At 38.5% G+C, this 27,998-nt stretch overlaps 4 protein-coding genes and 1 long non-coding RNA gene across 5 annotated transcripts; 1 reads left to right on the top strand and 4 right to left on the bottom strand.

Moving 5' to 3' along the window:
- The first annotated feature begins 79 nt into the window (after positions 1-79).
- Positions 80-6,130, top strand: lias (lipoic acid synthetase). The gene is made up of 11 exons (XM_028017163.1): positions 80-214; positions 475-650; positions 1,190-1,283; positions 1,543-1,623; positions 2,035-2,191; positions 2,582-2,639; positions 2,764-2,892; positions 3,617-3,762; positions 3,839-3,909; positions 3,998-4,109; positions 5,325-6,130. Exons 1-11 carry the CDS (start codon positions 131-133, stop codon positions 5,393-5,395), a joined length of 1,179 nt encoding a protein of 392 aa, XP_027872964.1. The 5' UTR covers positions 80-130; the 3' UTR covers positions 5,396-6,130.
- On the bottom strand, positions 5,877-15,102 carry ugdh (UDP-glucose 6-dehydrogenase). The gene is made up of 12 exons (XM_028017162.1): positions 14,869-15,102; positions 12,198-12,359; positions 11,639-11,740; positions 11,360-11,560; positions 11,082-11,279; positions 9,947-10,094; positions 9,237-9,331; positions 9,023-9,153; positions 8,656-8,795; positions 7,492-7,583; positions 7,291-7,401; positions 5,877-6,508 (listed from the first exon to the last, which is right to left on the bottom strand). The coding sequence occupies exons 2-12, from the start codon at positions 12,357-12,359 to the stop codon at positions 6,398-6,400; spliced, it is 1,491 nt and encodes a 496-aa protein (XP_027872963.1). The 5' UTR covers positions 14,869-15,102; the 3' UTR covers positions 5,877-6,397.
- Positions 6,671-7,284, bottom strand: LOC114144399 (uncharacterized). Its single transcript, XR_003595481.1, has 2 exons — positions 6,895-7,284; positions 6,671-6,861 (listed from the first exon to the last, which is right to left on the bottom strand). It is a non-coding gene; the product is annotated as an uncharacterized LOC114144399 (long non-coding RNA).
- A 1,591-nt stretch (positions 15,103-16,693) lies between the features above and the next one.
- On the bottom strand, positions 16,694-21,231 carry map9 (microtubule-associated protein 9). The gene is made up of 13 exons (XM_028017161.1): positions 20,582-21,231; positions 20,410-20,500; positions 19,243-19,761; positions 18,992-19,167; positions 18,638-18,746; positions 18,496-18,563; positions 18,346-18,407; positions 18,103-18,265; positions 17,863-17,949; positions 17,608-17,769; positions 17,370-17,515; positions 16,942-17,077; positions 16,694-16,869 (listed from the first exon to the last, which is right to left on the bottom strand). Exons 1-13 carry the CDS (start codon positions 20,654-20,656, stop codon positions 16,753-16,755), a joined length of 1,911 nt encoding a protein of 636 aa, XP_027872962.1. The 5' UTR covers positions 20,657-21,231; the 3' UTR covers positions 16,694-16,752.
- Positions 21,232-21,596: 365 nt separating this feature from the next.
- On the bottom strand, positions 21,597-27,995 carry smim14 (small integral membrane protein 14). Its single transcript, XM_028017165.1, has 5 exons — positions 27,841-27,995; positions 25,729-25,824; positions 25,036-25,084; positions 24,785-24,939; positions 21,597-23,264 (listed from the first exon to the last, which is right to left on the bottom strand). Exons 2-5 carry the CDS (start codon positions 25,801-25,803, stop codon positions 23,226-23,228), a joined length of 318 nt encoding a protein of 105 aa, XP_027872966.1. The 5' UTR covers positions 25,804-25,824; positions 27,841-27,995; the 3' UTR covers positions 21,597-23,225.
- Between the last annotated feature and the right edge of the window lie 3 nt (positions 27,996-27,998).

A 27,998-nucleotide genomic window follows, 5' to 3' on the forward strand; every position in this document is an offset into this window, starting at 1 on the left:
ACTGTTTTTATGAAAAACTTTGAAACCAGAGATATGTGATATTTCCCAGTCAGTTTTCGTTTCATGAATGCAGCATTAGACAGAAGCAGCTGCTTGTCGAGGTTAGATCGTTTCTAGGGATTTTGCTGTCATGGCGTTGTTAAAACAGAGTTGCTGTGTGACGGGTCGCTTTTTCACAAACCACTTAAGGTTAAGTCCCAGATCGATCTTACATGTGAGTGTCTGAGGAAACCCGAATATGTGAAAATTATTTAAACTGCTTTCTGTCCGCTAAGTTAACATTCAGAATCGGGGTCAGTGGGTCTGGAGCTAACATTAGCTAGCAGTCTTTATTTTGTAACTCCGCTGCTCTGCTGTGCTGCTGACAGCTCATTTATCAAAACAGACTCTGTCTGTGGATCCTTAAACTTCTTATCTGGAGAATAATTGATGTTTGACTAATTGAGAGCTGACCGGAGTGACTTCTGGTTACAGGTGTACACAAGCTGTCTGAACACTTCACCCAAGTCCTCTGCAGACAGAGAGGGCAGAAAGAAGGAGCTTCAGAGCCAGGACGGCCCCGGGCTGCAGGACTTCATATCTGGGGAACTCTCTGAGAAAAGCAAGTGGGCAGAGTACAGAGGCAACCTGAAGAGACAGAAGGGGGAGAGGTACAGTGTTTCACTGTACAACCTTGAACTTTTTCCACATTCGGTGGTGTTACAACAACGTGCTGGTATTTTATTGAGATTTTATGCGATAGACAAAAGCAACTGGCTCATTAATGAAAAGCAGAAGGAAAATTACAGACTGTTTTTCAATCAAAGACTTGTAAATGTAGTTGTTTGAACTGGATTTTATTGAAACAGATCAGAGCAGAGGAGGTGGATATGAATATCACAATCTTCAGATTCCTAACACTTTAAAAGTATTTAAAGCATGTATCCGTTTTTAGTTGTTTTTTGTTGTCACAAAATCTCTTTAGTTAAAGTTTGTTGCAGATGCAACGTGGCAAAATGTGGAAAGATGGTGAATACTTTTGTAATTTACAGAGAAAGTATGTTCATCATACTTCATCAACATATGGCTTTAAAGGAGACAGTTTAATTGCTTAAATAGATATGCATAAAATTGATCATTTTAACAAATTAAAGTTGATCAGACACATGTAAGTGAAAGGATCTGTATGTCTGTTCTCTGCTGTTGTTAGGCTGAGGCTTCCTCCATGGCTGAAGACAGAGATCCCTATTGGAAAGAACTACAACAGGCTGAAGAACACACTGAGAGACCTCAACCTGCACACGGTCAGCAGCAGACTACCCACATGCTTCGACTTTAGAATAAAACCAAAGCATGAAACGTAGCAGGGAAACTCGTTGAAAATGTCTGCACAAGGATGCATCTGATTAACGTCACAGTTAAAATTCTGCCAAGCTAGGAAACTGTGTGCAATATTTTTATTCAACCTTTTACTGAAACTATTAGATTTACACAGCAAAGACAGGCTTAAATAATCCTGTGTGTGTTCTTCTTTTGTAACAGTGTCTCTGTGTGTTTTCTCAGGTGTGTGAGGAGGCCAGGTGTCCAAACATTGGAGAATGTTGGGGTGGAGGAGAATATGCCACTGCTACCGCCACCATCATGGTGAGCCTCCGCCGTCATGTTGAAATGAAGGACGTATACTTTTCTTTTTAATGTCTGAAGATGCTTCTTATCATGAATGTATTAGTCCATACATTAAGGCACCTCTCAGATACTTTAAAATGCAGCAGGCTGCTCTTTTAATGACTTTAACAGCTCCTGCCACAGAGTGTTTGATCATAAATGGCCTTTATAGTAATTTATGAGTTCAATAAAGTTTCCTCCACAAGGACTTTCTCCATATGTTAGTCATTTGAAGCTCAGAACTCGTCAGCAATTAAAGACAGCTGAGTACAGCTAGGTTAACTTTTCTTACATTGATGGAGAATCTGTTGTTGATGCTACAATTCAGGTGTCTATTTTTTTTTTCCACTGACGCATAGATTGCTTTTCTTTCTGTCTTTCTGCTGGTAGCTAATGGGAGACACATGCACCCGAGGGTGCAGGTTCTGCTCGGTGAAGACGGCCCGTCAGCCGCCTCCTCTGGACCCAGATGAGCCTTACAACACAGCCAAGGCCATCGCAGCCTGGGGGCTGGACTACGTGGTTCTGACATCTGTTGACAGAGATGGTAAAGTTTCTTCCTTCAGTGTGTCTGCGCCACACCTGGTGCTGAACCTTTACTGGTCATCACACCTATTAACTCCTTACGTTTTCTGACTTAAACGTCCACTGTTATCAATTCTTTTAAGCCCATTTGTAGAGTATATTTGGAAAAGGTTTCTAGAAAGTTATAGCAGAATTTTCTGCAGTAATTGGGCTTTGAGTACAGAAAAAAAGCACAGATTGATGGATGAACAGAATTTTAGACTTTAATAATATTTTTTCCCTATACTTCTACAGACCATAAAATACATAAATCTTATCTACAATACAATTTACATTTCTACAAATTTGCTAAACATATTTACAATATGCTTTTGAATGATCAATCAGTTTTATTTCTGCTGTTTATTTGCAGATATCGCTGATGGCGGAGCAGAACACTTTGCTAAAACAGTTACTAGCCTGAAGGGGAGGTAGATTATTATTATTATTATTTTTAGATTTGTATCAGATGGATCTGCCATTAGATCTTTTTAAATGCATTTCATTTCATGAGTGCAAAGTTGACAAGCAAGCGCTTTTGTCTTTTTCATGCAGAAACCCTCACATCCTGGTCGAATGCCTGACCCCTGATTTCCGTGGCGACCTGTCAGCGGTAGAGAAGATTGCCCTGTCAGGGCTAGACGTTTACGCTCACAATGTGGAGACTGTGCGAGAGCTGCAGCGGTATGCACACTGTACACCTCTGTAATTTACTATTTCATAATATTAATAAACTTGTGGGTGCTATTTCAAAAAGAAATAGTTGATTAGAGGATAATCAAACAGTTTGTTGAGATTTAATATGAGCTACATGAATTTATATATTTTTTATAACAATCTGAAACACCAACATTATAATAAATCACTCTGCCTGTTAGGCAAATTTGATGTCAAAACATCAAATTTTGCCGGATGATAAATTGGCCCTCTAATTATTGCGATAACTGGTAATATTGTTTTGAGACCATTTTCAAGTAATATTGATAAATGGCATAATAATTCAATTTCACCCTCTCAAAGACCAATTAAGTGTAATTTTGTGAAGAACACCCAACACTGGAACTGGAAGATATTTTAAATATCCTAAATAAAACACAACAACCAAAAACAATAAAACAAAAATAAAAACCAAAGACATAAATAAAACAGACTATAATGTCTCTGTAAACAAAATCGCTCTTCAAAACATTTTTCCCATCAGAATGTAAATGATCAAGCTCATTTTATGCAATATGACAGCCTTACTGTACTTTTGTATGAGTCGATAATATGATTACAATGAAATGGAAGACAACAGAAACATCTTGACTGTGTTAAATTCAGATCTCTGCTAGCTAACACAGCCTGACCACCAGGTGGCGCCAGATTCATTCCTCAGCCTGAAACATTTCTCCACCACCCGCTCCAGGTATGTTCGGGACCCCAGAGCGAACTTCGACCAATCCCTGACTGTCCTGAAACACGCCAAGCAGGTCAAACCCGGCGTCCTCACCAAGACCTCCATCATGCTGGGACTGGGCGAGAGTGACCAGCAGATAGTCAACACTCTGACCGGTCTGTGGCTGCTGCAGATAAACACACACAGGTCTGTGTAAGTGCTTGTCTGACTGTTGCTGTGGTGACGTTGCAGAGCTGAGAGAGGCAGGAGTGGACTGTCTAACCCTAGGTCAGTACATGCAGCCCACAAAGCGCCACCTAAAGGTGAGTCCTCCACACTGCAGAAGCAGTCAGGTCAGATTTATCGTTTGCAGATGGATGCATAATTATGAGGACGTGTGATCGGGTTTAGGTGGAGGAATACATCCCCCCTGAAAAGTTTGCTTACTGGGAGAAAGTTGGGAACGAGATGGGATTTGTGTACACAGCCAGCGGGCCACTGGTTCGATCCTCCTACAAAGCAGGTGAGCTGAATTATTAATGCTGCAAAAATATGAAGGAAAATGAACTTAAGTGCACAATTGTTCAGATTAGATTTCATTGAGAATAAAATTGTAAGCGGTCGATCTCTCTGCATGGTTCTGCCTGCTTGCATTTAGAAAAACAAGTGAAGTCTGTTTTTTTGTGCATGTTTTCCTTTTGTGTGCTGTAATTTGAGATTCAATTGTCTGGAGGTTCAGTTTAGCTGAGATCTTAGATCAGACCAGCTTGTTTTTCGTTCCCAGAGAGCAGCAATATGAGCAGCATTCAGGGTATCTTCAGATGACCTGGAGTTAGGTCCAGTTGTGCAACAAAACCGCTCATCAACAGTTGTTTTTACAACTAATAATACAATATACTATGCGTTGTAAAATGTTTGCACCACTTGGACTTTTTTAGTTTGCCTCGCTATAGTACCAAACTTTAAAGTAGCATACTGTATTGAGATTTTATTTGGAAAAACGCAAAGTAGTGCATAACTTCAAAGTGCAAGGAAAAGAACATTTAGAAAATGTTGGCCATCATTTATATTTAGCTTCTTTTACTCTGACACATCTAAATTATATTCAGCGGTAGAAAAATGAACACTGCACACCTACCTTCTGCTTCACTGCTATAAAACTAAAGTTTGTCTAGAGCTTCAAAATATCTTATAAACATGGACTGAAATACTTTTATTTTGAAAAGACAAAATGTAATTAAAAATGAATTTCTATTATCAGATTTTAGAACAAAATAAATCAAATGTTTACAGAGGGAATAAGTATTTTGTAGAGCATTGTAAGTCCCTTCCATAAATATGAAAAATAAAAAATATAGATAGAAAACTAAAAATTATTACAGTAAATTGTATTTTAAAAGCCTTGTTGTACTGGTGTGTTCCTAAAGTAGATATTTTCTCCCCTTTATTGCATAAAACTCCTACAGAAAAACTGCAAAAACCACCACTTCTTATTCCCTTTATAATTACAAAATACTTCTTACAGTGTGTGATTTTATAAGAACCACATGTGGCTCTGGAGCTGCAGGTTACAGACCCCTGCCTTAGAGTAAAGATTAAGAACCGAGTTAATCGGTTCTTAATTGGCTAACCTTTAGTCATTTGCAGCTCAGAGGAGATTTGGAGGAAATGAGCCTCCATATCTGAACAGTTCCAAGTAATAAAGCAGAAAATTAATAACTATTTTTCCTCCTAACAGGGGAATTCTTCTTGAAGAATCTGCTGAAGAAGAGAAAAGCAGAAATCACAACAGAACAAGAAGCTTCTTGAAACAGCTCATGTTTTTTTTTCTTCTCCAAATCGCACTAGCAGTCTGTAACGCATCACAATGATCCATTGTTTTCAGCAGGAAATTCACTCATTAGAACCAAGAAAAACAGAGACCAGGAGGCGTTCTACTTTAGCTGACTTGTTAACTAAAACGTGCAACAAAAAGAGTTTTTTTGTCAGGATACTAGTTTTTCCGTCTCTACCAGTAGCTGCCCTGAAGCACTGCCTTTTGTTAAAACGATCAGAGAACCAGATGAGACTCGTGGCCAGCTGGGAGCAGAAGCTGCACTTTTCAATCACCTTCTCTAGCCTCCATAAACAGCATAGGGAGCTAAAGCTCTAACAGGAAGTCCTGTTTTCTGCTTTCTTTAAAACACTGAAATCAAGTAGTGTATGAAACAAACGTCTTTTCTAAAATGTTCTGTCTGTATGTCTACTTGATACATTGGTATCAGAGGGAGCTCAGAAATGAGATGTAAGCTTAAAAAGACAGATTTATTGGAGAAAAGTATATTTGTATCTAAAGATTTAGATTACAAGTGTTCAGTACAAATTATAGACTCACATTTTATTGCATTGGCCCTTCAGGTGAACATCCTGACATGGAAGATTAACATACAGCAACATGATTTATAAAAATTGTTTTTTTGGTTTTTTTTAATTATATAAAACTTTGCATTTAAGGACAGTACTTCGTTATATAGTAAATTATATAAGAAATGACTTGTGTTTATAGTGTTTATATAAAAAAACAGGTCATCTGATGTGTGTCTGTGTGAAATACTGTTCTGGGTGTGATGTAAAGTTATTGGTGCATATGGAATGATTTAATATAAAAAATATTTGATCTGTAATCACTTTCAGTCGTCCGTCCAGGTAGCAGAGAAGCTGCAGGCCTGCTGTGTCGCCAGCAGGTGGCAGGACGCTACTCAGGCCCCTCTGCTGTTGAAATGAAAAGGAAGCAGGAGGAAAGTTGGCTGCTGCTGGGGGGAGAATTCAGCTTTAGGCTTTTGCCTTCTTGGTTGGAGGCTCAGTAGAAGCGGTGCGAGACCCAACGACTGCAGGTGTATAAGGGATTCGAGCAGAAGTCACTTTCTTTCCAATGGTCTCGATCTGCAACCAGAGAGGTGAAGTTAGCCGTTTGTCTGCAGAACTGTTGCACCTTAAAGTCTCACCTAATCGCACTAACAGTCTGTAACGCATCACAATGATCCATTGTTTTCAGCAGGAAATTCACTCATTAGAACCAAGAAAAACAGAGACCAGGAGGCAGAAAACGATACAAGGTTTTTAGTTTGTTTATAAGTAAAAATTTTAGGGTATGTCTCCAATATTGTGATAGACACATAATCAATATCAATACAAAATACGTCTGATAGAATATTCGATCATTTCAACCAACTCCGATCCAGAACCACACAGCATTCTGGGGGATGTAGGCAGAGGAAAGACTGTAGCTGCTCAACCTCTCACAGCCAGCTAAGCAAGGTGGGATCAACTCACTCATGCTTTGGTTACCTAACAACAGCCTGTTGAGTAACTTGCAGCAGCAGTTTTATGTAACTGCTTAAAAATAAAAAAGATTTGCGCAAAAAGGAAAAATAAGTACATCAACTCAAATGAGACTGGATTAAAACAGGAAAGGTCACATCACAAGTTCGGCAGCATTTCAGATATTTAAAACAAAAACTAATCAACAATTATCGACATAGCCGTATCGCCCAGTCCAAGACTGAAAACTGCAAAAACCACATACTTATGACTTTTATTTAAAAAAATAAGGAATAAAACCACCGATCAGTTTTTAATCTACTTCAAAAACAACATTTTTAAGGTTTGCCAAGTAGAGTCCAATGAAAATAACGTGACATAATGCGTAGAGTATGTCCGCTCACCTGAAAGCCGATGCTCTGCAGCTCGGCGTGGAGGTGGTCAAGGACTCTGCGACCGTCGAATATGAACGCCGGCTTCAGCATTTTCTTGTAAATCTTCTCGTAATCCAGTTCCTGTAGAGGCGTCAAAACGACATCATGAAATCTCAAGTGCACGGTTGCCAGGAAGAAGAAATGTGTAAGAAGAGTAATTATGATCGTGACCCTAAACATGTCCCACTCCGTGCAGATGACCAACGCATGAGCGCTCTGGCAGGCCTCATAAGGATCTGACGTTATAGTCACCAGCTCAGACACTGAGAAAAGAAACGAAAAGAGAGGGATTTATCATGTTTCACTATCACAAAACTAAATCACAGCTTCAGAAAACAGAAATATTTCTCCTTATTAATTCATTATTAAACAGTAGAGCCACTATGTTTCAGTTTACACTGTAAATATCTTAAACAACATGATTCATCATTACATCACACAGGGTTTATATGCTTTTCCCACAATAAAATTCAAGCACTTTTTGATTTCAAAGTTAAAGTTTTCAAACTTTTCCAAGCACCAAACTTTCACAATAAAAACAAATTTTTTTTATTGTTGTTAATTTATTGTGATAATATTCTACATAGTAGGGACAAAGTAGACTAAAATAACAACATTTTCTCACACACTCTAAAAACCTGATTGGTCAGAGAACAAAACAAACTCAATTAAAAACATCCCCGAGTTTCAATAACTAACATTTAAAATCAAAACTACTTTTATTTCAATCAAACAGATCGATAACTCATTAGGAATAATAAATATTCATTACATTAAACAAATTGTCTTAAGGCAAATGACCTACTTGCTTAAAGGCAATATAAATAATCACTTTCTATAAGGAGTTTTTTCTCCTAAAAGTTTATTACAACTTTGTTACAAAACACCAGTTTGAATATCAAACACTTTCAAGGACTTTATGCAGAAATTAAGCACTTTCCAAACCTTGAAAGCACCTTTTTTGAAATTCAAACATTTTCAAGGATTGAAAATCCTTGAACCCTGAACACATAAAGAAAAGTTTAAAACTACAATTAATTTGAGATGTTTTATAAAGCTTTCAATGGGAAACAGAAACAACTAAATTAACCTGAAAGATGATTCTAGAAAAGTCATTCATATTCATTCAATCCGCGTGTCAATTTAAAATGCTTTCCCCAAACATTGATCATGATTTCAAATTCACTAAACAAAGCTAGAGCTCTAAGTATCTCAAAGCACGAGTTCTCAACAAGGCTACTCGAGTTGAGTGTTTATTAATCGTTAACAGTAAATCACACAGCGCTGCAGGTCCAACAAAGCAATGAACTCTCTCTCTCTCTCTCGCTCACTCACCTCTTTCTGGGTTGTCCTCTGAGATGCTGGGCTGGGACAGGTCATAAACGATTTGCTGTTTAAGAACCTTGGGGTCATAGATAAACAGCTTGGCCCCCTCATCCATCAGATACTTTGATATGTAGATGCTGGATGACTCTCTGGAGTTGTAATACACACACAAACACATCAACAGTGATTAGGGGTGAAGTTCACTGCAGTGAGCTTTGGCAAGCTTCCAAGTGGTGGAAAAGTATCAGCACTGACTGGCCATGCTAATAGCAATGAATGAAAGCTTTAGCCTTTCTCTGCTGTGCCTGGGACAAGTTCACACTTGCAAAACAAGTCAAACCAGTTGATAAACTCAAGAAAACGAGAAGAGACTGACCTGGTGTCACCTGTGTCTTTTTTGAAAGAGAACCCCAGCAGAGCGATCTTTTTGCCGGTGACGGTGTTGAAGAGGCAGTCGATGATCCGACAAGCAAATCGTCGTCTTTGGTACTCATTCATGTCTATCACCTGAGAGGAATCGTGATCAGAATAATAAAGACAAAACAAATGCAGAGAACTAGACCCTTCGTTTACAGAGGTGCAGTTCCCACCTGCTGCCAGTAGGACGCCACCTCCGGCAGATTGAGAGCCTCGCACAAATACACCAGGTTGAGCACATCTTTCTGGAAGCAGCTCCCACCGAAACCTGAACAGGGCATCAACGAATGCTTGTGGATTAAAAATAAACACCACCTTCTAAACCTGCACCATTTATTGTTTGGGATAATCCTCCAGCACGTTTTGTTCCAAACATGTTGTGAAGGGATTTTCAGAAATATTCCAGAGCATTCCCTCCTTAAGGAAAGTTGAGCTCTGCTGACTGCACTGTAAAAGGACACGATCTTACCAAGTATTTTTAGTCTAATTTCTGATGCAAATATCTCAGTACACTTGAATTAACAAAACTATCTTACAAGTAACATTTTTAAGTTCATAATTATTTAATATTGATGAAAAATTGCTAGTTCCATTTGCAGATTGTTTCACTTATATCTTTGGAAAAATCTCTTATAAGTGAAATAATTTGCCATGGGAACTAGTTAAAACAAGCTCCTATATCTCTCTGAAAATCTACATGCAAGTTAGTTTTGTTTTATTTCAAGTGTACAAAGATATTTGCACCAGAAACTACACTAAAAGTACTTGAGAAGATTTTGTGTTTTTGCAGTCTGAACATTGCCTTCCTGTTACTCAACCTCAGGATTGTCCTGCTTCACAGACACACACATTGCACCTTAAAAGGTTTTGCTGTGATTCTTACCAACGCTGGCTTTGAGGAACTTGCTGCCAATCCTCTGGTCCATTCCGATGGCCTTGGCCACTTCCTCCACGTCGGCTCCTGTGGCCTCACACAGAGCACTGATGCTGTTGATGCTGCTGATTCTCTGGGCCAGGAAAGCATTGGCTGCCTGCAAATCCACAACACAACCAGATGTTTCTTTCAACATTCAGCCAAAAAATAGAATATTTTTATTCCTTGTCGCAAACAAAAAAAAAAAGAAGTAGTAATTGCAACTTTGGTTGTCCTTTATTTTTCATTTATGAAAATTATTTGACTTTTGATAGAGCATCGCAGTACATCAAAATTATGGTATGGTAATATCAATGTGTGCAAGGTCACAATAGCAACGGAGTGTTTTCAATATTTGAAGAGCCATGGATTTACGTTCTGCATGCCGATAAAATGTTGGACGTCATGAATGAATTTTCACTGATGCGGATCTTAGACTCAGAGATGCTGAAGTGTGAGGGAAAAGTAAGTTTATTGCAACTCATTTTAATCTCGCAATATTCAAAGATAATGTCGCAATTCAGTATTTTCCTGACAGACTTACGTAATTGAGGGTTTCTTGAGCTTCACATAATCAAATGAGAATTTTTTCACCCCTGACATCGAAATGTTGATTTTGGCTAAAAACAGAATTTGAAAACATTTTGGTGACCAAGTTACTGTGAAAATGTTTTTTTTGTTTATTGGAGTCAAATATGAAGGACTGTGAAATAAATACGACCAAATTCATGAAAACTAATTTTTTTTGGCTTAGACTGAAGATTTAATAAAATAACATTTAAGAAATTACTAGAGCTTTTCTGATTACTAAAAGTCATTAAGGTACTGTAAATCATAAGTAGAAAGTATTTTTCGTTACACTACAAATAGGTTTGCATTTGTAACACATTTGTACTATAATCTGATTTAGGACTGGAATTGGTTTGAATGAACTGGATTGATTGGAACTGAATTAGACCAGATTCTGTTGTAAAGTGCATTGAGATAACATTTGTGGTAATTTAGCGCTATAAAGTAAACATGAACTGCATTGAACATAATTTCTGAGTAAATGGTTTTGGGATAAACCACCAGTATCCATGTGTTCTCTATATGGTCCACTCACCAGTTTGGAGAGCTCAGACGACCAGGTGTTTGTAGTGATGATTCTGGATTTGGGCACCCAGTGTTCATACACAGCACAAAGCGCTTTGATCGCCCTCTGACCCTCCGGCGTCTCGTCCCCACCAATCAGGACGCGGTCGGGCTCCTTGAGATCCCGCACCGCCGTTCCCTCTGCGAGGAACTCCGGGTTGGACAGCACCTAAAACGACGTGCTCACACTCAGAAGCAAGACACAAGAAGAAACTCGGACACCACAGAGTTGTGTGTGAAAGTACACACCTGCAGGTTCAGGCTGGGTTTGGTGTTGGCGTCAAATATCCGCCTGATGCTCTCGGCGGCTCGCACGGGGACGGTGCTCTTCTCCGTGACGATCTTGTAGCCATTGGAGACCTCTACGATCTGCCGAGCGCATGACTCGATGAACTTCAGGTCGGCGGCGCGACCCTTCCCCATTCCATAGGTTTTGGTTGGGGTGTTGACCTGCCGAGACGATGCAGTTATGATGCGAGCTGATTAAACAGAAGGAAATCTTACGTGCGCTCAGACTGCATGACTCACGGAGATGAAGACCAGATCGGCATCCTTAATGGCTGAGGAAATGTCTGTGGAGAAGAACAAGTTTTTCCCTCTGCATGATTCAACCACTTCTTTCAGTCCCGGCTGAAATGAGAGGAAGTAGAGGGTTCAATTAGTGCAAGTGCAAGGAGGGGAAAGTGTTTCACAAAACACACGAGCAGCTCATGCTGATAACCACTAGTCATGATGATGTAATAGTGTGTGGTCAGGGTTGACGCAGGAAAATTGCGAAACAGCCTGGAACTAATTAATGGCTCACAAAGAAACGGAGCCACGGTCTTACTGAGACACGGACTGCAGCACCAACCAAATCTTACTGAGTCAACACTCTTCAGAGACAAGGTGTGGCTTCAAATAATAATAATAAAAAAAGTGAGGCTGAACTTTCATGTCAACCCTGTATCAGCCACACCTTATTGCAAAGCATGTCAAAGGTGAAAAAGTGTTAATAAGCTGTGAGCTGCTGCTTTCTGTCCAAGTTCAACCATAAAACTCAATTAATCCTCGTCTCTGTGCTCTGAAACCGCTGATATCTTCCTACCTCGTAAATGGGCAGAGTGTCTGAGTTCCAGGCTTTAATGCGCGTCTCGTTGACGTCCACGACGGTCACCGTGATCTCCGGGCACATCTGAGCAATTACACTGCATGTTGGGCCACCTACGTACCCGGCTCCGATGCAACAGATCCGTTTGATCTCAAACATCTGTTAAAGACACACCCACAAAGGAACCATATGGAAAGTGCATGAGAAATATATACTTTCCTCTGCGAACTCACAGCGTAATAAATCAAGGCTGTATGTCTTGGCTGTGACTATTTCAAGAAATGTTTTGTTCTGCAGGAAAGAAGAACAACCGATGTGATTACAGACACCAGCAGAGTGATGTTAACATCAAAGAGATTTCTGACAAGCTGGAACCAGATACCATTTTAAATGTGGGATTAAACACTTTTGTAAGTGCGGCAAGCTCTCACTAGTCTAGCCCCTTAAAGCTCTTTCATACGCGACACGTTTCTTCCAAAAAAAAGAGAGGTCTTGAATCCGACGGTCATCTTTAAGTCTTTACTGAATTTAAAAGAAAATAAAAATAACAAACAGATTCAAAACAAATAGAAAGTGACGGTCAAAGGACTGTGTTACTCTCAAGGTGCCAGACTTCTACAAAGAGCAAGTACTTTCGTCTTTCATAAACTAATTAGTCACTAACCAATCAAAAGGCACCATGTCATAAGCTCAAACACAATACAATTACAGTCGCTTATCTTTTTCAAATAACAGAGTAAATACTTTACTCACATAAACACAAAATAATATTTTGTATTAAGCTCCAAACATGTATATATGGCTCCTACAACTTTTATACAATGAAGCAGAATACAGTAAATCAGTATCAAATGCAGCAAACTGTGATAATAATAACTGAGATCCACCAATCAATTGGTTGAAGATTGAAATAGAACAATCTTCCCTCCATTATTATTAGTAATAAATAAAAAACAGAGGTTAGACTCATAACTGCCAACAAATGGGTTTTTTATTTTATTTTCTGTTAAATTAGAAACCATAACATCTATCAAAGAAGCTGCTGAATATGTTTTGTCTTTAATGTGATACAGTCCTACAACATAAAACAAATGTCCATTCTTTTCATTAAATGAATTAAAACTGAGAACTTCCACCATTTTAAGAAATAAAACACAAATGGACTGGAGCATCTTTAATGAATAGCGTTTCATATATTTCAAAGCCAGTGTGGGTAAATTCTCATTGTAGATCTTACGTTTGTCGGGAAATGTTTCATGTTTTGAGGTATCTTTATAAATTTAATTAGTAATGATAAAATCTAGAGAGATGCCAATTTTCTCTTCATGTTTTCTGGTGATAACCAGATTAAACACTGAAAAATATGAATTTTTTTGGTCTTCATAGTTGCTAAATGCATATGTATTAATTAGTTTTATTTTGTAACCAGGTTGCTGTGTAATGCAGGCCTTCTGCCCAGGTCCCTCTTGAAAATGAGATCAGCTTTTTCCCACTTGCCATCAGACTGCTGAACTCTTAACTGGACTGCACTTAAAATCTGGTCTCCACTTTATACCTTGCACATGTAAGTAACTAAGTAACTTCCTTTTTACTGTCAGTCCTGCACTTTATATTTTATATTTATATTTATATTCATATTTTATACTGTATTTTATTTTATTCTGGAGTACCCTCACAACATTGAAAGCTCAAAACATTGTCCTGAGCCGTATGCAACGAAATTTCATTCTGTATACACCCTGTGCATGCAAAATGACAATAAAGTCAGTCTAAGTCTAAGTCTAGATCTCAACGGGGTTTAACTGGTTAAATAAAGGAAATAATAAAATAAAAAAACTAAAATAGCACATTTTAATAAATAAATGCATCAATGAAAAAGCATGTAGCGTGATGTACATGTTGAGTTTACTAGAAAAAACAAAACTTGAAAAAAGTTAACACATGCCGTGACTCATTCATTTGTAAAAACTTAGAATTGCATTTTCTTTTAAACTTAAAATGATCTGTTAAATATCTTGAATTCCATGTAATCTTTTTGGTGTATATTGTAGAAAAGGTGGAACTGGTAAAACAGTCAGGAAAACCCTGATTGGTGCATCTCTACTAGTCATAACAGTGTAAGTAAATTTCAGAGTGGATAGTTTCTAATTTTCCTGCAAATGGTGGATGTTGTAAATATGAGCAACCTATTTTTCTGAATCAATTTAAAATAATTTGTCCCAGCTATGTGCCACGTAAAACTGCTTTTTTAAATACGCAGAAACAACTGAAAACTAAAGATGAGGTACAAATAAACAGTCCAGGTTAGTTAATGGATCCTGCTTTAAAACCCCTTGAAAAGGAAGTTGTTAAGCAGCCCTGCAGTGAGTTACCAGCCGGACCATCACAGCCTGGAGGGAAATAAAGACGCTTTTATCATCGCAGCGAAGCCACGTCTGCCACTGAGGAGAAAAAGAGACTCCTTCATCAGACACACCTTAGGGATTTATTTCGACATCTGCCTTTCTGTGAAAGCTCACAGTCCGCAGAGGACAGTCGCACATTACAGGAATAAACTAGTTCACTTCTTCTCTAAATACGCAGGTTGTGCGATTTAAACCCCCCAGCAGCCTTGAAGGAATGACCCAATAGGGCTAGCTATAGCGGAACCCAGCTAACAGATCCTCACCTCTGCCAGCTCGGTAATCTGTTAACTTCAGTACTGCGGAGGTTCAGCTCGGTTCTCTGGTAGACGAGTCTCCGGGTCCAAACAGCTGCGAGTTCCGGTTCTCCGGTTCTGTTTGATTCGACAACGGTTCGTAAACCTGGACTGAAGCAGCGGGATGCAGGCGATACCAGTGGAGCGGAGTTCCTGTGGTAACTTTCTGAGCTGCAGCCTGAAGTTTCACTGAGCGGAAGGAGGTTCCTCGGCTCCCTCACTCACCACTCACCAATCCCCTACGCTCCTGGAAAAGCCTTCCGGAGGGGGTTTTTCAAAGTAAAAGCACATATTTTTCACATAAAAAAAATTTGTATTTATTGAACATTTTCCAAATGATAATAGAGTGCATACAAATTATTTCACAATTATATTGAAGGAGACTCATTTATCACCTATTTGGTTATAACAGCCTTATGGACGCATCTTGTTTTTCTTAGTAGTCTAGGGAATGGACATTTATTGTATCATATCCTTTATCATTTATGGTGAGAAATGTATTTTAAGAATTTATCATTGTCACTATAAATTCCAATTAATGATGTTTGAAATCCTACGAAACTGTCTGTATTTTCATTTTTACTATTTTCTTCGCTGTTTGTTCAATGCAAGTATTAATGAATATTAATACATTTGAAAATATGATTAAATGCAGTTACTGAGTGACGCAAATCCCACTTTTATGTGACTGGTGTCCTAAAGAGCAGTATTTGTGGAGCTAGGATCGTAGTCAGACAGTCACAGCTATACCTTACCTAAGAAAGGATTAATAAATAGTTCTTATCACCGCTTTTATCAGTATCACAATAGTTCGACAAAATATCACCCATCCCTCTTTGTTAGCTAACAACTACAGTCTACTGTAGTTTAACTCATATTTTATTCTATCTACTACCAACATGTACTACAGCATAATTGTTGTGCTGAAAAAAGGGATTCATGACTTTTCTTCCACAATCAAACTCTAAAGTCAAGCATGTACCTTGTAGTCAGTGATCACCCCCTTATTCTAGCATGCCTTTATAAAAATCCAAAGTAACCAATTGGCTGTACATGTATGTGATTTATGCTGCACTTTGTAGCACTGTTACCTTGATGTAAGATGTCCTGGGTCTGATTTTCCCCCCATGGTACTCCAGCTTCCTCCCACAGTAATACACCAGTGAGATTAATTGGTCTCTAAACTGTCCTTAAGTGTTCATGGTAGTTTATTATCAGCATGTCTGAAACTACAACCATGTTGCATAAGTCTCAAGGATTTTAAAGATGTTTTATCAAGGTCTCAGAGGTTTGTTAGACAACTTCAAAGAAAAAGACAGCAACACACACACCAATATTTTCAGGGGAAAGATTGTAGAAAAACCTACAGCAGGGTTATCTCAAGTCGGAGTACCAAAGAGTTAAAAAGCTGGAAACAATAACCAAGGCAAATGAGGGAGATAACAAATCTCCATAAATTACTGCCATGGAATGACAGAAAATGTTCCTGGGAAGGATTTTACCACAGCAGTAAAAGATAATTAATGTATCTAGTAAAGACTGGTACATGTCTTTACCAATGGAGACAGCTGTATATTTCAATGACCATGTCTGAAACTACAACCTTGTCGCATAAGTCACAACAGGAGTGAAGAGCTCTTAAAGGAATGATTACTTAAAGCTCAAAAGAAACAAGACAGATTTTGGTATTAAATGATGTAATGTGGTAAAATGTCTCAAAAGTAACACAAAGAACAAATTTATTCAAAAATATTTAATCTAGTCAATGCAAAAAAAAAGTCATAAAATGCTTATGCTCATATCCAGGTGTCTTTTATTAAAAAATAAATATAAAAGATAGCAGACGGTAGATTGTCACTTTCCAAATGGGATGGTTTTATTTGGAGGGCTCCACGGTGGAGGACTGTCCCGAAGTATTTCTTGTATCACTCTTTCGTCTTTTCTCCTCCTCTGCTCTCGATCCTTTTTTATCTGTTTGAAAAGCAAACAACAGTGAATATTTCTGCTCTTATCCGGTTAGATTTTCTTCAGCGTTGCTCTTACCAGCCAGTTTTCAAAGGTCTCTATGGCCATCTTGTCTTTTTCTTCCTTCAGGTACAGCTCTTCTTCTGCCTTTGTTTTCATTTCTTCATGCTCCCTCTTGAGCTTTTCGTGAAGAACATCTTTCTTTTTGTCACACCTTATTCAGGTGAAGAAAAACAGGTAAAACAGATTGGGTTAACATTGACCTTATTGCAAAAGGTGTTTGTTGTAGAAGGGGTTAAAACAGGAACATCTAGCTGAGTTCGCCACCTTGTGGTTGGTGATTTTTCACAACCACATAGACGAGAATGAGGCAGGACAGAAGAATATTTTCAGCAGACGTGAGGTTGAACTGAATCTGCTGGGATGGAGTGGCAATACACTTCCAGCAATCATTTCAGTAAAATTATTTTAAAAACAGAGACAGACATAAGGTAATTTATACTCACCAGTCAGAAAAAGCAGATTTGCTTTCTCTCTGCCTTTCTTCTTCTTTCTCCTGCTTCTTCAGCTTCTGTTTACTTTCATCCACTTTCTGCTTTCTGTTTCTGTCTCGGAGCAGCTGATCACGCTCACGCTTCCAGTTCTCAAACACCTTTGTTATCAAAACACTGATCAGTATCAAGCTTACACACTTTCATGTCTCTTATAGTTTCAAAATGCATTTAAAATAATTTGTATCGGCACCTGTTTGGCAGATTGTCTTTTTTCTTCCTTTTCTTCTCCCTCCCTTTGCTGTTTTCTAATCATATTTTGTCTTTCTTTTGCTTCGGCTTTAAGGCTTTCTGTTTTCTTTTCTTTCCAGGCTTCAAAAGAAGCGTTGGCATCTTCCTTTTTAGACTCCCTGTCCTGTTTATGGGCAGACAGACGGCCACTCATATAATGTTAATAACTACGTGTTCAGATTTACTTTAGAGATGGTAGAAATAAACTGAGATTCACCTTTTTCTGTTGTTCCTTCATACGCTCTTCTTTCTTCTTCAGCTGCATGTTCTCTCTTGACTTTTCCTTTTTCTTTTTGAGCCATTCCTGTTGTGAGCACAGAGGGTTTATATGAAAATGATTTATCACATTGCAGTGTCGGGGGAATCTCTGACTTGACATTCTCCTTCACCACATGACAAAAAAATATATATACCAGACCCTATGGTGACTAAATATGATGCAGAGACTCACTCTGACCTGGTAAACTGCAGCTCTGATAGATTCTGCTGCTTGAGGAGAAGACTCCTGTAAGGACAGTTTCCGGTCCAGAACTTTGAGTGTTCCCAAATATTTTGACTCCACCTTTCTGGAGCATGCACTCTGAGACCTCTCAGTGGTCTTAGAGTGAGAACTGGAAGTCCTAATGCCAGAAAAAAAATTGGCCAATTACTTATTCAGTTTCCTTTATGCAGCAACATTAGTAAAGCCTGCTTCACTCACTTGGTGTCAAAGGATTTTTCAGGGGCATGAGAGCTTTGATCTGAAGGATCTCCTGCATGTCCCTAAGAGGGAAATTCAATCAAATCAAATATAAGTGTAACAAAAAATTATCCATCACAGCCATGTTAGATAAAGCACAGATTGACTTACATTAAATTCTTCAAATGATGAAGAATAGGGTCTCCCTTGCTCCTTGCTGTCGTCAGATATAAAGCCTTCTAAAACAATAAATCAAATGTCAGCTGGAAGAGTGAGTCACTAATTTAACACTGCAGAGTGTGTCAGTACTTACCTCTGGAACCAGAATCAAACGTAGACCTGGTGACGAGTTGTGACTGTTCACTCTTATTTGAAAATGACTTGCTGGGGCTACATGAAGCTGTCTGGTCTCCATCTGTCCACTGCAATTAACAACACAAAAATTAACTGCTGTTTCCTAGAAATTACTTCTGTATCACAAAACAGCACGTTGGTCAACACTGGGTGTCTTAAATGTACTTTGTAAATATATAATTCTGTTTTTTCAATCCTAGGTGGAAGAAAATTATCAAACGATTATCATCCGACAAATATTTATGAATTAGGCGAATGAGCATTAAGTGAAAAAAAAAAAACGAGGGAAAACTAGAAATTATGTAATTCTTACTGCTATGTTGCTGGATGCATCAGTTGAGAAGGGAATGGACATAGAAGATGTTTGGGGTCTGCTGAAATCCTGAAATTCACTTTCCTCCTCCGTTTTCTTCTGTGAGATGTGTGACTTCAGCCCAAGCGTTCTTTGCCGAGGTTTGGGTTTCGGTGGCTCCATCTCTGGAACACTGTCTGATTAGTCAAACAAAGTGTAAATATAAGGATAACTCTTTACAGCCTTGAAAAAAAGAGCTAATGGCAACAGACCAGTTGAAACAGTGTTGCAGAGGTGATGTCTAGACACTGGCGGCGTCTCAGAGGTTTCTTCCACGCCAGGATTTGTCTTATCTTCTTCTGGACCAGGCGTCTCCACCACACTGCCATCAGATGGCAACGGCAAAGAAAGAGAATCATCTGATGTTTTACACGGCAGACTTGAGGTCTGTTTTGTGAGTGGACCATTTGTCGGTTTTTCACTAGATGGATTAATTTGCGAGTTTTCAGCATTAACATTTATGGAGTTCTGAGGGTACAGAGAGGCTTCATTATGGACATTTCCATCATTATGGACATTTCCGTCATTAGGGGACTCATGTGGCTCGGACGCTGATGTGTCTTTTGAGTTAGAGCTGCTTCTGTGGGATTTCAGGAATGATACTTTCTTTGGCTTGGTGGGTTTGTCTTCTTCGTCTGAAAGCTCGAAGGTATTAAATGTCGCTTTACTCCTTCCTGCTTTGAAGGCATCAATCCTCTTTTTTCTTGATTTTAGAAGTTTATCCAAAAAATCTGAAAAACAACAAGCAAAAGGCAAAGTCAGTCATTGGACTAATTAATTTTATCTTACATATACTACTCAGTGGCTTATTTGTTTTCAAAGAAAGCACAATTAAAAGTTAAGAATGTGTTCCCACAGTAGGATTTCACAAAGTGTTAGACATGTCGATAAGAAGATACTTACACATGTTGAAAACTGATCTTAGAGTGTGAGTGAGGTTTGCATGAAATATATTTATAGATATTTATATGCTTTATTATATTTATTTATAGCTGAGAGTACCACTGCAATTGTATTGTATTCCAGTAACATAATGACAAATAAAAAATCTTATGTCTTTATGTGCTGATAGCATAAAAGTGTTTTGAATGCCATATTAAGCTCAGTTAATTTACCATTAGTACACAATGTGGCAGACCAATTTCTGACAGATGCTGCTGTGGATGGTGAAGATAAAGCAAATGTCTTCATATATTTTTTTTATCTTCAGAGAGTTCAACTGATGTAAAACTGGGTATTTTCCTGTTTGAATTTTTCTATGTGATAGACATCAGTGTATTGTTTCCACTGGTGTGATTGCTGGAGATTTTTAATGGTAAACTTTTGCAAATCCAGCCTGTCCCTGTCTTTCTTTCCCCCACGTACATCTGTACGCTTACCATCTTCATCGTCGTTAATGCCATCAAAATAAAAGTGTTGTTGTGCATTTGCTTTGCTCGCCCTGGAAGACACAGCAGCCTGAAGTTCATCCTACAACAGAATTGTTGAACAGGAGTTTACAGGGCTGATGCTTTACTGGTTTAAAACCCAAAAATACATTAAAGCTCTTACCTGGAATGTAGTTCTTTTCGATGTTTTCGGACTTTTTGCATACGCAAGTGTCCTTACCTCGTGATCTGTCATCATGTAAGCCAAACTGTGGAGAACAACGCGCTCTCATCCGCATTAGCATGCTATCATCAAGGGTTTTGCTGATGCTAGTTAGCCTCTAAGCTACTTCCTGTTCGGCAGTACTCATCATTTGACGATGAAGTAACTCTGTATGGAAAATTACCGCACGTTGTTGCAAATAACACGCAACTATATAAAAAAGGCTCCAAGTAAAGCCGAACTAGCATTGCTGCTGGAGCTAACTGAGTTGTTGACGGTAACCCGGGGAGACGAGAGGTACAGGTCAACACTGCGCATGCTCGAAAGATTAACTGGTTAATTTTAACTATTTTAATTAATTTATAGCTGTAGGACCATAGCTGTAGCTTATTCTTTGTTTGATACTTTAAATAACATTTTGCCTACATTGACATGAATATCTGGAAATCAATGGTGAATAATTAGCCAATCACAATGCTTCTAGACTGCAAGAGAAAGCCAGACTACCCAGAGGAAACATGTCAGGATTGGAACAGAGGACTATTTGCTGGAAGTGTTGTAAACTTTTTTGCCTAACATTCAGAGACTGGGATCTCTCTGGAGAGAAAAAAAACAAACAAAAATATAACAATATATTTTTTTGAAGAAAGTGATTTCTGTTTTTATTATAAATATTTATACACTTTGAGTGATTAATTGAAAAATATGTTTGTATCAGAGCAAGCAAATTGCTGAAGAGAATCAGGGACACACACAAAAAGAAATTCAGATTTTTAAAAAATTTTTAATTTAATGGTCCTAAGATATTGAATTGCCTTGATGGTACCTACAGCATATGAAAAAGTATTTGCTCCTTTACAAATTTCTTTCCATTTACACTAACTTGTCGCATTTAAATGAGTCCTATAAAGGAGATATAAGCCTTTAAGAATTACATAGAAATTTATGATCTTATTAAAAAAAACAAGACAAGTAGTTCAGATTTAAGTATTGATTGTTTATTGTAAGAAAAGTGCATAGTTCAAGCCCTTATAGTCTATTTATTATTAAACATTATCATTTGAGGTGTCATATGATAAACAATAGTCAGAGACGCAACCCATCTTCTATCCTTTCCTGTATATCACAACCTAATGTTAAAGCTCTTCCTGGCCATCCTGACAGCTACTCTGGAAAGCTACAGAACAAAGAAAGAATTTTGCTGGTATTGAAATAAGGGAGCCACGTGTCCAAAGGCATTCCAGCTGAACACCCTTCAATCCTACTACAGCTAATGCAAGAGTCTCAGAATCCCAATGCCCAGATAAGAAAGATGTTCACGAACTCTGATAAAGCTTAAGAAAGCAGCAGCAGGTTTATGTAGTGGCTGTGAGCTGTTTGTGTTTGAATGTGTCGTTATGTAAAACAGGGAAAAAAATATTTAAGAAAAATAGACTACTTCTTCACTACATGTTGTTCCCAATAACTCAAATGCCAACCAAAAAAAAAAAAAGAAGCATGCAGAGCATTCACTGCATCCATTTAATCAAATAGCTTTGTATTGGAAAATAGTTTGTAAAAAGTGCTTAAAATTAATTTCAGAACTATAAATTTCCATTGGCACCACTTAATCATACATATTTAGTCAGCCTTTGGATTATTACACTTCTGAAAAAGAAGTATACCCTGACTGATTTGTTGGTACAGTTTAAGAACCTGATCTAAAGTGGTTTGCTGTAAACAAAAACAAGATTAATTCACAACTTAGAAAACACTCCAAAAAGAAAATCCTGATTTAAGATTTGAGCTATTCAATTTATTTCAGGGAAGTCTTTCATTGTATAAAAGACAAACTCCTGATATATCTTTACTAGCACAGCGTAAAGCAAGAATTTTAAACCCTACTGAATGTCTTGGAGCGATCAAGAAAATCCCCACTACTCCTGTCTGAGCAAGACTGGAAACAGTAATGAAAACCACATAATGAGGGATCTCCAGCATCTCCACCCTAATCAGGCTGCACATTCCTTCATTCAGAGTAAATGTCCCAGCTCTAATGGTGTGTTAACACCATGGCTGAGACCAGGGACCAACTTCAACCTCAAACACACATCCTAATTTAAGACTTTGTGAAAAAGCAATATGCTGATAATTAGGATCCTGAGTTTTAAAAGAACATAAGTGGTACTTAAGCTGGAATATCCTTAAAGGGTCAGTTTTCTGGATTACTTACAGTTAGTGATAGACTGCTGATTATGAACTTGAATCATAATGCAATGGTGAATGTAGATTTCAATCATAACAAAATATATATCTATATAAAAAAAGAGAAAAGCCAAAGAAAGATTAGAATAACCAATTATACCGTTTATATTTTTCTAATATATGTGTGCAAAAATTATCTTTAGCCTCTATAGAACATGATCACATCAACAATTTACTGATTCCGTGTCAGGCCGGTTTTAGTAACATTGGTCAAAGAACAAAACTGTAACCAGGTAATGAAAAGAAAAAGATATGTGATTTAAGGCCGACAGGAAGATGATGTTGTCCTGCTCACAGTAGTAGCCAACTGAGCATGCTCAGTCTGAGCAGATGGATGATTTCCTGGTGGTCTGACTCAGTGTTAGTCCACTGGTGGTGCTGGGGGCTCCCTTCTTTCACTCTGCAAACCAAGACAGTTACCAATTAACTTTCTGAAGAAGATAAGGGAGCACATGCGGAACCATTTGAAATTAAAATTTATATCCCTTCAACTTTGTTTTGCACAACAAAAACCCCAGACAAAAGTCCAGAACTAGAATGGAAAGGTTTAGTCATGGTTCTCAAAACTCAGTGAATTTCATGCCTGGTGAGTCACTGACTTCTCTGGAGTCAGATAAACAAATATATGAAACCAAACTAGAAGCTTTTATTTCAATTTTGACCCTAGCTGAAACATTTAATCGTTTCAAAAGTTTACTATTATGCTTTAATCAATTCCATACATTTAAAGGTCTGGCTGCTTCCATGGAGATGATCGCCACAGAGGACAGTCATCCTGGGTTGGTCCTAATCCAACTTCATATTTCCAGACTTTTTTATGCATAGAAGAAGAAAACCTGTAGCCCATTGTGTCTATAGGGTTCCAGATTGTCCCCCATCAGTGCAGCTTTCCTATGAATTTTCAGGTATTTGTGACTTATGAGAAAAACTAAATATGCCTCACATGTTTGTTAAATACTGTATATTAGACTGTGGAACATCAACATGTGTAATCAAATATGTATATTAACGATATAAAGAAACACAGCAATGAGCATGTGCAACCAAATGCTGAAGTTCATGAAATCCTAAAGGAAATTAATTTATAGAACAAGCAAATGGACACATTTCAGAGAAACAGAATTCAGTTTTTATGCTCCTCTGATCTGGAACAAAACTGCAAAAATGCCAAAAAACTAATTTCCTTTAAATCAAATAAACTTGACAAATCAATTTTCTCTGATCCTTGTTAGTGCTTTACTTATGATGACGGAGAGGCATTTTTCAAACTACAGAAACAAGTGCAGCTGGTGGTACTTGGACTGCTTTTAGTGATGCTCAGAAGAAGTTTAAGATTTTTATTTTTTGCAATAATAACCAATGTAAGATTATCAGTTCCAAGTTTGAAAACCAGTGGGATTTGCTAATTAATAGGTTCAGTAATCAGGCTGCCATCAACAATAGAAACCGAAAGCTAGAATAAATAAATTGTAGTGCAGTTCTGCATAAAGGATGTAAAAAAAACCTCTCCATATATATAGCAGCCAGCAGGAGGCGCCACATCCCCATTGATTAGCCATATGACAGTGTTAGTGCGGTCCAGTCAAAGTTCAAAACCAAACTCAGTTGAGTATGTGCTCACAGATACCCTCCATTCAATCTGACTGAACTTGAACTATTTTGAAAATGAAGACTCAAAGCTATAATACTTTTATATAAAGTATTGATTCAGAGTTCATGAATGGAAATCAATAACTTGAAGACCATGTATCATTTTCCTTCCACTTTATGCAGTAATTTATGTTGGTCTATTGCATACAATCATAATAAAACACATTGTACTTGTAAAGTTGTAAAATGACAAAATGTGAAAAAGACACTTGTGCTTTCCATACTGTGGAAATGTGAAAACTCAAAAAGTTGAACCTGATCAATACTAACATTGTGAGGTCCAGAGGGTTTGCCAGAAGCACGGGCTCCTCTGAGGCTGGATGGGCGCAGCAAAAACAAGACCAGAGCCACCACCACCCACCCCATCAAGACCATGGGCAGGGTCAGGTCACCTCCTCCACCCACTGACCCACTGGGTCCGGGCACTGTGCAGAAACAGAACAGCAAGCGTCAACAGCCATGTCTTCACTGTAGGTCTTTCCAGTCTGACATGGAGCGCTGTAGGTGGAGGGGATACGTACGCTCCTGAGGACACTCGATGTCAGTACAGTACGACTGAGATTGCCTGAGCTGAAAATAAAGAGGAAACATTTTATAAACTCTAAATATAACTTTATGCCACACAACGTTACAATAGTTTCTGTTACACAAAGTAGCGACTCATGATTCCTCTGAGGCCTGACTAGCAAACGCTAGTTGCGATATGTTTGTCATTAAGGCAACACCCCTTATTGTGGTAAGCAAATCAGAAAGCTGAGAGTGGCTTTCAGTTCTCAGCCAACTGCAACCTGCCATGCAAGTTACAGCTGAGCACAAAAAGAAGGTCACATGGAAACTGAAACCATGACTAGAGGCGTAACTTTTATTACAAATGCCAATCTCATCTTTGACAATGCATTCTTCACTAATGTACTAAATTGACAAACATGAAATCAATTTGACTTTAAGACATCACTGAAGAGCAAAAGACAAACACACAACAGGAACCAGGATGTGTCATCCCGGTCACTCAGTGACGCATTGTATGCTGATCACTCCCTCTGTGATTACTTTCATTTACGAACCAGCTGTAGAAACTCACACACTTTATGACATTTTCACCGGATAATACGTACCAACAACAGGTTTCACTGTCAATCTGCCTCAGCCCTGCCATATATCAACCTGCCACAATGTATAACTCAGAGAGAAATCCTGTCAGTTGTCCTGCTTACCAGGTTGATGAGGCGCCTCATAGCATACTCCTGAGTGCAGATGCACTCACACGGGTCGAAGCCTCCTTCAGCCATTTCTCACCAGCAAGAATCCACCTTGAAGCAGAGGCACTTCAAGTAAGTAGGGCAAACAAGAACAAGTGGTAGAAATCCAATGCTGCCTCTTGTCAGTGCTGTTTTGTTGCTTGGCACACACACACACATACAGAAGGGGGTGGAGACTCTTCTGCTAAGGAGAGTCAGCAGTGGTGTGTTATCATTTTATTTTATACTCAAGCCAGATGGGAGATTTTATCTGCACTTTTCTGCTGCCTATTATCTTTTATCTTAAATGCTAGTGGCATTTAAGGGATGTAAAATTTTCTCTTTCCCACATCAGCATATTTATAAAATTGATTGCCACGTTCTCTAATCCTTTTCATATTGAAAAGTAGCTTAGATAAAAGGACAGAAATAAGAGGTTTCTAGGATCTGACACACTTTACATAAGTATAAAAGTAAAGTCACATTTATTCTACAGAAATTAGTAGAACAGCTACAATCAATGGATCAGTGATTATGATTTAAAACAATTAATCCTGAACTGAGGTCCAGATCATCATCAAGTAACGCAGTATTAAAACCCAGGGGACACAATGCGTCCCAAGAGGCCAGAGGTCAGATGCTGCAAAGTAAAACAAGCCAACGTGTTCAGAGGATGCATTATAACACGCTCTATATGGTTTTTCCCTTGTTTTTGGACAATTGTTTGTGAAATTTTAGAAGATGTTCTAAGAGTAACACCAGATGGAAGTGTTTTTATAATCCAGCGCTGAAATTACCAACCAAGTCATTTAGTTTCAGTTGCATAATACCTTACTAAAGCATCCATGCTTAAATCTTTCACATTGTATGTCATTATAAACATAAACTGAAACTTTTCTTATTGAGATTTTATGTGAAAAACCAACTAAAAGAACAGTGGAAGGAAAATGATCCACAGTGTCTTAAAAAAACAACAACAACAACAAACAAACAAGGAATCTGAACAGTGTGGTGTGAATTTGCGTTCTTTCATGCAGAGTCCATACTTTTCAGAATCCCCCCCCATGATGCCATTATAGCCTGAAATCTTTTGGGAAATGGCTCTGTCAGCTCCGCACATTTACAATCTGAAATTTCAATCTCAGTCAGTTTTTATGGAGACCGTCTATGAAAATTACTTTGCAAGTCTTACCACAGTCTCTCAAAAGCTGTCAGGTCTACACTTTGACTCCGTCATTCTGAACATGCTTTTGATCTGGCTGCATATTTAGAGTCGTTGTACTGATAGGAGGTGAAGCCCATCGCTAGTCTGAAGTCTTTCACAGCCTTTAACTTGTTCTCTTTCGGGATTATTTGCATTTAAATTCATTCATCTTCTCATCAACTCTGACCTGCTTCCCTGATCCTGCTAAAGAAAAATATCCCCACAGCATAATGCTGCCACCGCCATGTTCCAACCTAGTGGTGAAAAGCAGGCCGCACTTTTCAGACGCAAGTTTAAGAGGTATGAAAACTTTTTTAAAGCTCTGTGCTACAGCTGATGTCTCGAACATATGCATGTAGAGACAAAGACCTTCAGCGGGATTTAAAAGAACTGACTAGCAAGGAAGTTAAATAAACCTGCGCTTGCTTTTCCAATGTAATCTTTGGACACAGCTGTTAAAACTGTATGGAGATTTGGCCAAGCTGTCTGAAAATTCACAACCCGTCTTGAAATAAGATAGTTGCTCTGAAACCTGGATTTCCTTTAAAGTTTTAGCTCCTACCATTTAAACAGCGCAGTTCCGCAGGTGGCTAACTGCTCGCTTAGAGCAACTTAGAAGCAGACCAACTAGTCACTTCATCTTAGAAACAACTAAAGCCAGAGCTTTTCCAAACCACAGCTTCCACTTTCTACTCAAAACCTTTCCGTTCCTGTTTCCGCCGTCTGTGCTCTCGGGAAAACATTTAGCAAACTAGCTTCTTCCGAGTCTAGCCAGATGAGGAGGAGAAAACACCCCGTCTCGTTCAATTTTCCTTCCTTTTTACTATTGAATACTCTCGATTAGACGCAAGTGAACAAAACCCAAGGAAGGACAAACGTCTTACCTGAGCTTGGATGTACTCAGCAACGACTGAGTACGTTTATCGGGCCTGTGCTGCTCTGCTGCAGCGCCGCTGATGCCGATATTCACCGTCGAACCGCAGCCGACATGTCAGCCATCTCTCCGTGTTTACTTTAACGCTCAGAACCTTCCGACCATACA

The sequence above is a fragment of the Xiphophorus couchianus genome, chromosome 5 (genome assembly GCF_001444195.1).
Source record: "Xiphophorus couchianus chromosome 5, X_couchianus-1.0, whole genome shotgun sequence".
Lineage (NCBI taxonomy): Eukaryota > Metazoa > Chordata > Actinopteri > Cyprinodontiformes > Poeciliidae > Xiphophorus > Xiphophorus couchianus.

Excerpts from the sequence above, each read along its gene's own strand:
- smim14 (XM_028017165.1), bottom strand. The coding sequence starts at position 25,803 with ATGGCTGAAGGAGGCTTCGACCCGTGTGAGTGCATCTGCACTCAGGAG. Across the intron at positions 25,085-25,728 it reads TGAGGCGCCTCATCAACCTG|CTCAGGCAATCTCAGTCGTA; the intron begins GTAAGCAGGACA and ends CTTTATTTTCAG. Across the intron at positions 23,265-24,784 it reads AACCCTCTGGACCTCACAAT|AGTGAAAGAAGGGAGCCCCC; the intron begins GTTAGTATTGAT and ends CTTGGTTTGCAG.
- map9 (XM_028017161.1), bottom strand. The coding sequence starts at position 20,656 with ATGATGACAGATCACGAGGTAAGGACACTTGCGTATGCAAAAAGTCCG. Across the intron at positions 18,408-18,495 it reads CATCATTTGAAGAATTTAAT|GGACATGCAGGAGATCCTTC; the intron begins GTAAGTCAATCT and ends TTTCCCTCTTAG. Across the intron at positions 16,870-16,941 it reads AGACCTTTGAAAACTGGCTG|ATAAAAAAGGATCGAGAGCA; the intron begins GTAAGAGCAACG and ends CTTTTCAAACAG.
- lias (XM_028017163.1), top strand. The coding sequence starts at position 131 with ATGGCGTTGTTAAAACAGAGTTGCTGTGTGACGGGTCGCTTTTTCACA. Across the intron at positions 215-474 it reads GTCCCAGATCGATCTTACAT|GTGTACACAAGCTGTCTGAA; the intron begins GTGAGTGTCTGA and ends TTCTGGTTACAG. Across the intron at positions 2,893-3,616 it reads ACTGTGCGAGAGCTGCAGCG|GTATGTTCGGGACCCCAGAG; the intron begins GTATGCACACTG and ends CACCCGCTCCAG.
- ugdh (XM_028017162.1), bottom strand. The coding sequence starts at position 12,359 with ATGTTTGAGATCAAACGGATCTGTTGCATCGGAGCCGGGTACGTAGGT. Across the intron at positions 9,332-9,946 it reads GTTCCTCAAAGCCAGCGTTG|GTTTCGGTGGGAGCTGCTTC; the intron begins GTAAGAATCACA and ends TGCCCTGTTCAG. Across the intron at positions 8,796-9,022 it reads AAAGACACAGGTGACACCAG|AGAGTCATCCAGCATCTACA; the intron begins GTCAGTCTCTTC and ends TTACAACTCCAG.